A 12,378-nucleotide genomic window follows, 5' to 3' on the forward strand; every position below is an offset into this window, starting at 1 on the left:
TAATTCATCACCTGCATTTTAGAAATATATATATATTATCCGATGCTCCCTAATTTGGCAGTTCACGCTTCCCGTAGGTATTACTTACAATCGATCTAACATATACATGACGGAACCAAACATTTATTAAAACAACATTAACTGACCGCAAGCCACTACGCATCGGCGTTGCCAACAAGAAACGTGAAAGGCAAGAGTCATATAAAATTAAATCATTAGCAGCGCGTGACGTGTAGATAAAGCAGAACTTCGCCTCGGGCCACTGTGGAAGTGGAGCGAAGTGTCATTTAGTTGGCAAGAATCATTCGGACAAAGTCTGGCGACAGTTAGCATTAAACGCTATTGTAGAAGACCTAGAAGCGAGAGGGCTTACCAGTATAGTTGACATTACCATCCTTTGTGACGTTAACGTTCTTCAGTAATTCGTCAACCTCTTCACTTGACAGTTTCTCTCCCAAAGAAGTGAGGACTAAATTTAATGTCCGTTAGTGCATACAACTCGCAGGTCGTGATAATGTATGATCCACACGTACTGTATCGAAGCTCGCCAACGCCAATGAATCCAGTCTTATCCTTGTCGAATACCTGAAATCCACGGACATAGTCCTCAGGCTCACCTGGCGCTCGGAATCCGTCCGGCCGGTTAAGGACCTGTAAAAATGTCTCAAAATCAACTAAACAAGTCAGTTTCGTGCCGATATGCCGCAATATGTCGTCCATATGAAATTGCAAGAGCATACAGTCACCGCCTACGGATTCCTCCAACTCTTCGATTTCAGCAAGCGTGGGGTTCTGGCCGCACGCGCGCAGAAGATCGCCGAGAGCCTGGAGCGAGACCTTACCGGTTCCGCGCTTGTCAAAGAGGGCAAAGGCATTCTGGTAAGCCTTGGTAGTAGCCTATATAGCAGTAATGTTATTAGGCACCGTCGTCGCGAAGAAGAAACGTTCAGCCATAATTCCGTAATTCGAATGTCAGTACTCACCGACTTGGAAGACATTGTTATTACCAATAAATTGCAGTAGATCGGTGAGTATTCTAACTAAATCATAAACATCGTCAGCCTAAGCCAACTGAATTTTGCATCCGTTGTATAATGTTTTAGGAAACAATGTTATGGGTCTGTGTACTGGTTTACCAATTCGTCCACACTAGCCTTATGAGATCTCCGAAGCTCCACATCTCCAAAGCTAGAAACAAGACAAAGGCATGACATACCTGGCTTACTATGTCCAGAAAAATGTCAACGGCAAAACGCGATGGGACAATGAGTTGGAAATAATCAAACAAGTCTAAACAAAACAGGGGCAGCCTCACATTTCCAACGCGAACTTCCCGCAACCCTTGCCCGCGCTGTAGCTCAGAACGGACCAACATAAACAAACTATACCCTAACCCTTTAGGGCTTTGTTGCTAGCTGACAAGCTGCCGCTCATATAACAATTCCAGCTAATTACCTAAGCTGATCCGCTGATGTAATTGCTGACTCATTCATTTTTGAGGTGGTGGCTCCGCAGCCGTGTGGCTGTGGCGTGAATAAGGCCGTTGTAGTATAGTGGTCAGTACACTTCGTTGTGGCCGAAGAGACCTCAGTTCGATTCTGGGCAACGGCAAGTGCCGTAGACGCCTAATTTGTTTTTTTGTTGTTCGTGGCGCATTTTGTTCGACAATCGTAGCGTTAATCCAGCAAATCAGACGTCGCTTTTGCACTGAGATATCCCCAGCATAAATAGGCGGCGATCTTTTTTTTCTTTTTTTTGTTTTTGGAAAGGGCTCTTCTATTTGATATATACATGAATATACACCAAGCCCGAAAACCAACGAAACAACGAAACAACGAACCAACCAAACCACAAACCACCGAACCAACGAACGACCAAAGCCACCCCACGGGCCCGAAAAACGAATGAATATGTACATTAGAGTATACCCCAGGGCCCAAACCTAGAGCCGATGCCTATGTACATGAAAGAACCCTAAAACGACGCAAACACGAAAGAAGAAGAAAGAAAAACGAAAGAACGATCCAGAGACCACCGTCGCCCGGAGAGCCCCTCCTTCCCAGGGCTCCTCGTACTGCTGGCACCTCAGGGAGCGGCGGATCAGACCGCCCCACTGTACTAAACCCATCGCGGCGGCGGACCAGGGCAACGAACACGACCCAGACCAGGTGCACGTAGAGCAGAACGTGCTCGAAAACCACCGGCGGCCGGCCGAGAGCGAGGGTAGCAGCCGAGAGCTGCGGGGGACACAAAATGTGGAGATGCTCGGCCACTAGGCCCCAGATGTGCTTGGAGACCGGGCAGTGAAAGAACAGGTGGTCCGTATCATATTATAGTGCGCAGGTTTGGAATCCATCAAGAATGGTTGTCAAGCATGGGGCATAAATAAACCTTACCCGCAACAACGGAACGGTCAGTTGAGGGACGGGTTGGCTTTGTGCTCAACTCAAAATGCCAGGAATGAGGGCTGCCCCGCGACCTACCGCTGTCACTTTGGCGACGGGCGCCCATATCACGGCTGTCACTACTCTAGCCAGCGCTGTAGCAATAACATACTGACACTCTCTAGCTTTTCGATTTGCTCTCAGTAATATCGCCATCATGCGGCGGCAGAGCCAGACGGTCGCTCTGGTGCTCATAATCATTGTGGCCGGCGTGATCGTGCTCCGCTCAGCGTCTTCGCAATCACTCACTCAAAGCTCGACCTCCTCAAAGCAGCTCCAAGATGAGTCTGCCTTCTCCGGCATCGGCACATGCTCCAATTTGCATGCCTTCACCAGCGAAAAGGCGACGCTACTCGCGTCGGTGTTCAACGACGACCTTACGTCATCCCGCGTGCGTTTCGGCGGAGCAGGAAAGTACAATCCTAATCTCCTGCCCCTCCCGGCCAGCTCGAAGCACCAGTACCTCGGCGTCGTGCGGTCCGGCCAGGATACCATCCACGACGTGCAGTGGTGCTTTATGCGCTGGAAGAAAGTGCCAATCACGGAGCGCAAAGTCGTCGAGTGCACCACAGAGCTCAAGACGCTCGACAACCCGCACTTTCGTCCCACGACGGGCACATGCAAGAAGTGGGATTGGCTCGAGGTCGATCAGGGCTTTCTTGATCCGAGAGTTTTGTTCTCGCCGTTCGGTGAGCCGTTGATGGTCGTCGGGTCTAACTCACATGAGCATTGTCTGGGAATGTACGTCATCGACCTTCGGGTTCTCATCCCCGAACTCGGCCGGGAAATGCAACTTGATCATGTTCCGATCCGATTTGACCGATACTACGAGCTAGATTCGCCTGCTCCAGAGGAAATATCAAAGAATTGGTTCTTCTTGTGGGATCTCGAGAATCAGGAATACATCCACCATAATCTCAAGCCTCAGTCGGTGACTAGCATACAGGACCCGAGTGTAAACATTGCCGACAGCGACCAAGGCTGCATTTCGACAGTAGAACACGACAACATTCATCTCCATCAAGCTACGAACGCGTTACGGCTTACGCTCTGTAACTTTCCGTGCGTGCCAACTGCCGATAATACGGTGCTACTGTCCATCGCACATATTAAGCGGATCCGGCGAATGGACATCTTGTACGAGCGGTACCTTGTTGTCATGAACGCGACCGCGCCGTTTGACATCATCGCGAGATCAAAGAACCTCGTATTTGCCGGGATGGACGAGTCGCAAATGATATACACTGTGAGTATGGCCTGGGACACCACCGTCAGAACGCGGCATTCTTGGAGTGATCACCTGAAAGCGTCGCGACGATTACAGTCAAGAAGCGAAGAGGTCGCATCATTACGTCGCCTCGTGCGCCGAGAGGACTTCGGTCACGGGACGAATTTGGAATCGCCGCCAGCAGAGCCAGAGGCACAAGTAGGATTGCCACCAGCGGCGCCAGTGCCGGATGCTGATGCTCCTGCCGCAAAAACTGAGCCAGACTACAAAGCAGGCAAGGGTCCAGCAAAACCGCAAAGTGAAGCAGCGTGGGCTCGAATACAAGAGCTGCCACATACACTACTGAGCGAGATGCCGCTGCAGGTTCCCCGGCACCCAATCGTGACGGATTTCTTCCACGGCTGGCTCGACGATGTGGTCATGATTAATTTTGGAATACGGGATACTGAGTCGTCTGTGATCCACGTCGGTGCGCGGGACCTTGTCAATTGTCTCGTGGATTGCAGGGTGCCCGTCAAATCTACCCGTTGACGAATTTGTGCTGTGACACGGTTATGCATATATTTCACTTATCTCATACGTGCTAGGTTTATCTCCTTTTGGAAAAGCGTGGCTCATTTTTGTATATATGATGAATTTATGACCTCGTCAGCAATGTATGAGTAAAATTGTGTAACGTCCATATCGCGTCATCTATAAAGCGTGCTTTAAATCTTATTTATACACTAACATAATCGCCATATCCTCTGCCATCCGAAACCTCGTACTGAAGTCTACTTGATGTCGACGGGATACTTAGTGAGCAGGCTTCTTCTCCTCGGACTCAAGCGACTTGAGGAAAGTCCTACACAGGTCAGCATCGCCTACGACAATCCTTCTTAGCAAAACAGGAGACAAAATCAAACATACTTGACAAAATCCTCCTCCTCGGGGCTGGAAGCATTGATAGGCGGCATGTTGGCCTTCTCGGACTTGCTGCCGCCGGTCATACTGAAGACAAGGAGACCCGTGGTTCCGAGGGTCGCGATGGCGAGCTGTTGTCCAATTAGTTAATCCGCTGTCTCGCAGCGGCAAGCTGTCGCAATTCAACTACGGTTCTGTGCCGGACTTGAAAATCGACATTGCGGCCACAAAACGTACCTGATGGGGCTTGAAAGCCCGACCCAAAATGTGATATACTGCACCGGCCATTGTGTCTACTCAAGTTCGTTAGCAATGCACGATCAATGGTCTTCATTAGCCAGATGCCATTCCTCACCCCACCTCGTCACTCGCCACCAAGATCCCTGACAAAAAATATTCAATCCAACAATCTGTATGGCCAAACAAAATTTCATACGTACCTATTTGCGGATGTAAAATCTCTCTTGCAGAGGACACAATTGAAATATTTCCGGTTTGGTGTCGTCGGGACGCAAAGTCGCGGTTGGTTGGTCAATTCGAATGGATTAGGGTTCAGATGTGAGCGGCCGGTAGCCTTCATGTCACGATTGGTGGAACGCTTGTGCCACCTGCACACAACTAGACGGAAGAATTGAGAGCACTCGCAAACCGGGAGTACGCAACTTTCACTCAGCAGCAGAGTAGCGTGCAGTCGGTTATAATCTGCAGGGTTATTATGACTAGTTGGCTGCGTGAAGAATCAGGAACAATCCTGCTGCTGAGTGAAAGTTCCCGGTTTGCATGTGCTCTCAATTACGAAGTGGATGAAAAATGATATTTCAAGCTATTCATCACTGCATCACATATTTCGCAATGCCGTATTCTAAAAAAATAACAAAGCGAACCGGAATTGGTCCACTCCAATCCACTGCGCCCAAACGGCCCGAACAAGTGACACAACCTTGATAACAGAAACGCAAAAAGCAATAACAATATGTGACCTCCAGCACCTACAAGAAAAGAAATATATATGTTTGTAGTAATCCGCGCGACCATTACTTTTTCGTCTTTAATACGCCAGAAACGTCGTTCCAGACACCTGACATCTCACGCTTTAACGTCCTCCATGTGAGTAACTCCACACTGATGCGAAGGCCGCCTGCTCTTATCCCGAGCGGACTTCGGTGATGAGGGATAGAGTGGAGTCCCTTGTGGGTATAATGATATTCTTGCGACTGAGGTGGGGCGAGAACGAGGTGCTCGCGACGGACGATGCAGGACGCTGTGGTGAGGATGACTTCTGCACGAGCGCGGGGATTGCGATCTTCGTTCGGGAGCGATGCCTGAATGAAGCGGAGTTCCCAGGACAGCGACCGACCGGAGCGGGCGAGAGTCGCGATAGTGATATGGCGATGAGCGACGTGGTGGCATGTCGCGAGCAGATCGAACTCGTCCGCGGACTGTTCGGTCGAAGCTCCTGACGAGTCTGTGAGTGCTGATGCCGCAGACATGGAGCGGCGGAGGCGGCGACGGCGCCAAAGATACTGGACGCCCCAGTACTCAAACGAGTATTTATCGGGAACACTCACGTCGTCTTTGTAGCCCGACGTCCTGGATGAAATGGAGCCGTTATCGCCGGTCAAAGTCGGCAGGGGCGAGGACGACCGAGAGAACAATGAGTATGCACGCGTCTTGAAGGCAGAAGGCTTGAGTTCGACACGCGAGTAGTTGGCAAAGAAGAGCTCTGTGCCAGGACGTTTCGTGATCTTGCGACGGAAAGATGTGCTGGCTATAGCACAGACCTCGCGGTCGGAGAGACCGAACCGGTAAATCATTCCGTAGCAAGAATATGGCTTGAAGGACACGAGAAAGAGGCGGTTGCGGTCTGCGGGATCGGAGGAGATGTCGATGGAAAGCAAGTCGTTGTCGATGAAGGACAAGAACAGCGGCGAGTTTGGTGCCGGAGGAAACAGTCTTGCAAAGTCAGAGTTCGACAGATTTGAAGCATAGGCAGGATCCTTTGCTGCGAGCTCTGTGCAGACACCGCAGGTCTGGTTATATGCCAGACACTCTAATGACTTGGCGCTGCAGTCGGACTCAGATTCGTCGTGATCGCACAGTGTCGATTCCAGCATGGTTATGATTATAGAGCCGTACGGTGAACGGTTGGCAGGAACAGACTCGATGGGGTGAGCAGGGGAAAAGCAGAAAGAACAGAATAGCAAGAGTGGATGGAGCGGAGTGTAATTATTAATGAGTGCTCGGGCTTCGCTGGTGCAACGCGGAGAGACACAACTCACGATGGTGGTTGTGCCGCCGGTACCAATGCAAATAAATACCCGCCGACAGCAAGAATAGCACCCGAGTAGACATACACCAACAGAATGCGTTGCGCTTATAGTGTACTCCAGTACTTTACAACAGAACGCACTGTTCCATATTCTATGTGACTTGCAATAGAATTGTGCGCCCCAACTCATGCCCGCCGCCCACGTCGGATCTTGCGGCCAGGGGCTGTTCGAATCGCAAAGTGCTTCCGCAGAATCCCGCCAACATCTTGTGCCTTGCCAGACTCGAGACGAACTACGTCAGCCAAAGACTAACAAGAAGCGTCATGACATGCTTCCAGCGATTCGCTGGCGGATTAAGCGCGGTGAAGAGAGAATGTGGGGGGACTCGACATGCTACCCCGGTCGCCATGACGGCTCGACTACTAGTAGACATCTTCATCGTATAGTGGAGTGGAGACGGCGCAGTTCGAATTCTTCGCCTATCGGCTAGTAACCAATCATCAACAACCGGCCGGCACGTGACCGAGTTTCCACTTCGATCATGCAATTCCCATGACATAGTTATCATATTTCAAATTGCAGTTGGCTGTGCGAATTGTTCCGTCGTCGTCCGCTGTCCGCCGCGCTGATCAGTCTTCGAGGAAAATCAATTAACAATAGCAAGGACCTTGCTAACCCTGAGAACCAGCCACGCATGTTGCTAGAAACTACTAGAAACCCCGCGCAGTAATACTCTTAAGAAAATCTTACCGAGAAAATATCATTGTCAGTTCAAAACGTTCTTCCGAACACGATCTTTCACTTACACGTCCTGTGCCCTTATATTTCTGAGACCACGCTACTCGTCCGGTCTCGCTCACCGCACGTCGATGCCGCCGAAAATACTAGACAGGCACACTCTCAAATCTTGGCTACTAGCTGATCCAGCAACCGACGCATTCCGGCCGACCTCATTCGCTATAATAGACGTCCGGGACGATGACTACGCCGGCGTATGTGTGATCGGAAGGTAGCACATCTACGGGTGCTGACAAAAACGATAGGGACATATCAAGACCTCGCGGCATCACCCGTCGTCATCATTCGCAACCGGGCTTCCATATCTGCACGCCGAGCTGCAAAAATTTCCTGTACTTGTCTTCCACTGTGCGCTGTCGCAACAACGAGGACCGGCGGCCGCAAGCATGTATATGCGCTACAAAGACATGACCGGACCGCACAAGACTCCGGGCTCTGAATACGCGGACCAGAAGACAGGACCGGAACAGGAGGTATACGTTCTGAAAGGTGGATTTACCGAGTGGCAGCGCGAGTTTGGCAAAGATGAGCGGCTGACTGAGGACTACGATGAGGGTTACTGGAAATATTTTTAGTCCACGGTCGAGGAAATTGTTCATTTGCATATGGATAAGATTGGCGCCAAAATTGCGGCCACAAGCTCCACTGCTACAGGTCCTCACGCTGCGAGCCTTTGCGACTTAGAAGCGCACGGTGAGGTTAGCAAGTTAGTATAATGGCGAATATGATGGCATTCGGGATAGATTCATGACATCTAGTAATAGAAGTTCAGTTGTATGTCCTATAGATCTTAAACATCTTGTTCGGTAACCTTTTCTAGTCCTGTCAAACAGCACCACAATTTATTACCCAAACGAACTCTATTTACTCCTTTCAACTATCAATCCCAAAGAAAACCCATACAAATGTACAAAAACAAATGAACATCCCACGAATACAACATCTTTACTCGGTAGCGTCCCGTCTATGTACATAAATCAAAACATTGCAAAACTTCGCCGCAACGCCCCAACTCTTCATGCTCCGCAACGTAGCCAACACGACCGCCAACACGCTCTCCGCGCCCCGCGCGCCGCCCGTGTCGCCGACCCGAGCGTAAATATCCTCCACATAATCCATGCTCGCCCGGCCACCCTGCAAAAACCATTTTTCCAGGTCGTCGGTTTTGGTATGCTGGGTTTGAGGATACTTGTTAAGCCAGGACAGCGTGTCCAGCTTGACAGCCATCGCGTCCGGTTGAATCCTCTGCGGCGGGAAGTATTTCGCAAACGCGTACAAAAACAACCCTGCCAAAAACACGCGCATGGTCTCGCACGGCGTCCGGATAGGATACCGCCGCGCAATGCCAATAATCTGCGCCGCGTGCCACGCAAGCTTCCGCGAATGCACCGGGTCGAGCGTGAAAATGACCTGGATCCGGTGCATCGCGTCCAGCCGGTCGGCCTTCCGGTGTCGCGCCAGCGCGATCACAAGATCCATGATTTCCCGAGCCGTGTACAGATGCGAGTAATGCGCAATCAGGCAAGTCATGTTCATGTGCACCATGTCAAGAATATTGTACGGATCCGTCATCGAGTCGTGCAAGTACATCAGTGCTCGCAACAGCGTTTCTTTGGACTGACTATAATCCGTCGGCGGCACTGGCAAGATCCGCGAAAGCGCCGAATCCTCAAGTTCCCTGAAATCCCACAGAATCCGTCCCATTGCTTGTGCGCAGAGTCGCTTTCCCCAGTTCGGCACGACATCTGGTGATATGGCACCTGCAATCAAGTCCCGCAAAGTAGGATAGAATGGTAGCCCACGCGCAAGATTTTTCTGGCCCGCCGGAAATGCATAGGCAGCCCATTCCCGAGCTGTCGGCGCTTCCCAAAGACGTTCGTCGCAGGGCATATCATTGCAGAGATCATTCAGAGCCATGCATCCGCGTCGAGAAGACAAAGTCGAGATCGAACTGTCGTACTCAAATACCGACCACGCAAGCCGTTTGCCCATCTCTTCGTCTCTCCATGCGTGCCACAATTTTTCCAGTTCCTCGTCACTCTCGTCCCCGCGAACCGAGAACACGGTTTCTTTCGGCGGTGGCGAAAAAAGTCCCATGGACCGCGCGTTAGACACCAGATAGCTTCGCGACGCGTCTGCCTCTTCATATAACCGCTTGTCACCTGACCCGAGAGCATGAATGTTCTGCAGGAGGAACGCCATTACGAAATATCCCGACCTCGTATACGTGCTGTCGTAATTGCCCAACCACAGCAACGTTCGCTTGCACAGTTCGCTCAGCGTATCCGCAAACTGATGCGACCCTTCCATATCGGCGTAACTCGCAGCAATACTCATCATCGTGGCTAACAAAATCGAGGGACATGTTCGAGTCCGGAACGTCGGCCTATGAATCATAGGCAAGATCGGGTGGAAGTACTCAAAGTACAAGTGCAAAAACGCGTCAAGTGTCCGCCGATCTGGGAATTTACTGATATCGACTTCGGCATACGGGTGGCGCTCATAAGGCACCTCAAGTAACGAGATTATTTCACTCCGACACTGTTCGTCGATGCCTTCGTAGCCGAGAGATGACCGCGCTTCTGACCGTACACCTTGCAGCGTCGCGGTCTGCTCTAGGAACTTGCGTAGAGGCGGCAGTTTGACAGAATTCTCTTCCCGTGAAGTCAGACTGCGTGGTGCCCACGGCCATATGTCGGATTGCTGTCGCTCGGGATCTTGCTCTTGCTGGCGCCTAGTGATAAGAGAGCTAAACGGAACCGGCGGAGGTAGCGATAGCGACATCGACGAGGCTAAAGGCATTGATGAAGTTTGCAACCTTGCCGGTGGAGGCGCTAAGCCTGGCTGACTATCGCCAATCCATGACAACGGTCCTAGTGAAACACAATACTTTCCAGTATATGACTGTGGCGGCTGCTGAGCCGGGACGGCTGAGCCGGTAGGCAGAGTCGTCGCTGGAGAGGCCGGTTCCGTGGTAGAGACGTACGGCTGCGGAGAAATGGGAGACTGCACCGACGGAGATGCATACTGAGGCTCCAGCAGCGGTGGTAAGGCCTGTTGAAATGCGCCAGTCGGTTGCTGTTGGACCACCGACTGCGATGGTTGACGAGACTTCTCATAATAAAATGTCTTCGCATACGGAGGCGTGTACGCCTGGGACGGCGTTGACATTGGCGGCGTCGGTAGAGAAGAAACAGTTGATGCCTCGCTGTTGGTCCTGTCTGACATTGCAGTACCAGACGAAGCTGTATATGGTGCTTGCACTATGGGTAGAGATGGAGCTGAGTTTGTGTTATTGCTTGTTGCTTGTAATCCGCCCCCATACAAATCCGTGACACCAAGTTCAGCCCGGAGCCAGTCGAGTTCAAACGCGCCTGGATCAAAAAGCCAGTTCTCTAGATTATCGTTTGACATTACGTTTCCCAGTGGCGAAGGAATTGATGTCGGTACGGGCTCGGTCTTTGGAGCGGGTAGCGGTGGTAGGGGAAATACATCATTCGTCCGTATTGGATTGCTTGGATTGGCTGGTGGAATCGGTGGCATCGATGTTGACGTTGTGTTAGCCTTAGGCAAGCCATAAGTAGGTACTGGGTCATGTTGTTTAGCATCTATTGGAGGTAGCGCGGAAATATAGTGATCTGGCACGACAGGAACGTTATTGCCGTAAAACATAGGCAACTGAGCAGGTGATTGTGCGATATAATCCTCTTGGCTGAACTTCGCTTTCGGACTCTCAGCCGAAGTAGTCCCGGTCACAGAATTCTTGTCTTCAGCGATAGGGCTACCATCCATGTCGTCGTCTTCGGCGGCGTCGGCGCTAAGAGTCCTGGTAGTACCGGCCACACGTCTAAACTCATAGACACATTCCAAGGCTCTCTTCGCGCAGGCTTCACATGTGTCGCCACCAGAGCATCGAATTTTAAAGCTACACACGACAAAATTAATATGATACACGAGGGAGAGCCATCAAGACGGTTACCTTGCGCAGCGGACACATGATTTCTTTCGTGATCGACGTGGTGCCGATGGCGTTTCATGAACTGCTCTTACGTGACGCGTAAGTACATCCCTAAATCAAAGAGAATCAGCATCATAGCTCTATCGACGACTGCGGAAGTTGTAACCGTACTTTCGAGTGAACCCTTTGGCGCAGACACGGCACACAAAGCTTTTCGAATGCTCGCTACAACGAGTTGTTAAAATGCCGCACTGCCACATATACATAACTCAGGACATACTGGTCGTGCGACCGACGATGTCTATCCAGATGCTCGGATCGCGAGAACACACGGGAGCACGACGGACAAACGTAGGGCCCTTGCCCTGGCTGGGCCAACGACGCACGAGAACCTGAGGGATGGTGTGACAGTGATGCTGCCTGCAGCATCGATGAACAAGCTAAGTCGCAGTATCTTTCTGTCGGCAGAATCTGGTGTTAGTCTGAACCAATAGTTACGAGACAAGAAAAGTGCAGGATGAAAGGAGCATGATAAGTCGCGTATTCTTCGGGAGAATTGCCCGTCGTCGATGGCGTCGGGCGCATGAAAGCGGTCCGGATACCACTAGTTTCAAACTCTGGAGAAATAGATACAGAAAATTTACAAGAAAGACAGTGGTGAATTATTTACCATAATAAGCACGTGCGGTACACATTGAGGCTCGGAGAACATCCATGCCCCACCCAGCCATTGCTTGCAGAACTCTAACAGCGAGGACTAAATAAGGTTCGTTTTGC

At 50.9% G+C, this 12,378-nt stretch overlaps 6 protein-coding genes and 1 non-coding gene across 7 annotated transcripts; 3 read left to right on the forward strand and 4 right to left on the reverse strand.

Moving 5' to 3' along the window:
* Positions 1-15: 15 nt before the first annotated feature.
* On the reverse strand, positions 16-1,289 carry POJ06DRAFT_246040 (uncharacterized protein). The gene is made up of 5 exons (XM_056186733.1): positions 984-1,289; positions 741-897; positions 534-674; positions 374-469; positions 16-316 (listed from the first exon to the last, which is right to left on the reverse strand). The coding sequence occupies exons 1-5, from the start codon at positions 996-998 to the stop codon at positions 288-290; spliced, it is 438 nt and encodes a 145-aa protein (XP_056046362.1). The 5' UTR covers positions 999-1,289; the 3' UTR covers positions 16-287.
* Positions 1,290-1,539: 250 nt separating this feature from the next.
* Positions 1,540-1,611, forward strand: POJ06DRAFT_t15. The gene has a single exon. It is a non-coding gene; the product is annotated as a tRNA-His (tRNA).
* Positions 1,612-2,374: 763 nt separating this feature from the next.
* POJ06DRAFT_58831 (uncharacterized protein) lies at positions 2,375-4,507 on the forward strand. Its single transcript, XM_056191239.1, has one exon. It carries the CDS (start codon positions 2,602-2,604, stop codon positions 4,201-4,203), a length of 1,602 nt encoding a protein of 533 aa, XP_056046363.1. The 5' UTR covers positions 2,375-2,601; the 3' UTR covers positions 4,204-4,507.
* Positions 4,468-4,863, reverse strand: POJ06DRAFT_265773 (uncharacterized protein; the record flags this gene model as incomplete). Its single annotated transcript, XM_056189104.1, has 3 exons — positions 4,468-4,516; positions 4,582-4,706; positions 4,813-4,863. 3 exons carry the CDS (start codon positions 4,861-4,863, stop codon positions 4,468-4,470), a joined length of 225 nt encoding a protein of 74 aa, XP_056046364.1.
* Positions 4,864-5,609: 746 nt separating this feature from the next.
* Positions 5,610-6,689, reverse strand: POJ06DRAFT_235859 (uncharacterized protein; the record flags this gene model as incomplete). Its single annotated transcript, XM_056185859.1, has 1 exon — positions 5,610-6,689. One exon carries the CDS (start codon positions 6,687-6,689, stop codon positions 5,610-5,612), a length of 1,080 nt encoding a protein of 359 aa, XP_056046365.1.
* A 685-nt stretch (positions 6,690-7,374) lies between these two features.
* POJ06DRAFT_58872 (Rhodanese-like domain-containing protein) lies at positions 7,375-8,403 on the forward strand. The gene is made up of 2 exons (XM_056191240.1): positions 7,375-7,837; positions 7,889-8,403. The coding sequence occupies exons 1-2, from the start codon at positions 7,715-7,717 to the stop codon at positions 8,216-8,218; spliced, it is 453 nt and encodes a 150-aa protein (XP_056046366.1). The 5' UTR covers positions 7,375-7,714; the 3' UTR covers positions 8,219-8,403.
* A 49-nt stretch (positions 8,404-8,452) lies between these two features.
* Positions 8,453-12,115, reverse strand: POJ06DRAFT_246052 (fungal-specific transcription factor domain-containing protein). Its single transcript, XM_056186734.1, has 4 exons — positions 11,882-12,115; positions 11,773-11,826; positions 11,623-11,712; positions 8,453-11,568 (listed from the first exon to the last, which is right to left on the reverse strand). Exons 1-4 carry the CDS (start codon positions 12,028-12,030, stop codon positions 8,589-8,591), a joined length of 3,273 nt encoding a protein of 1,090 aa, XP_056046367.1. The 5' UTR covers positions 12,031-12,115; the 3' UTR covers positions 8,453-8,588.
* Positions 12,116-12,378: the final 263 nt, after the last annotated feature.

Source organism: Lipomyces tetrasporus (assembly GCF_029532465.1).
Source record: "Lipomyces tetrasporus strain NRRL Y-64009 chromosome Unknown POJ06scaffold_2, whole genome shotgun sequence".
Classification (NCBI taxonomy): Eukaryota; Fungi; Ascomycota; class Lipomycetes; order Lipomycetales; family Lipomycetaceae; genus Lipomyces; species Lipomyces tetrasporus.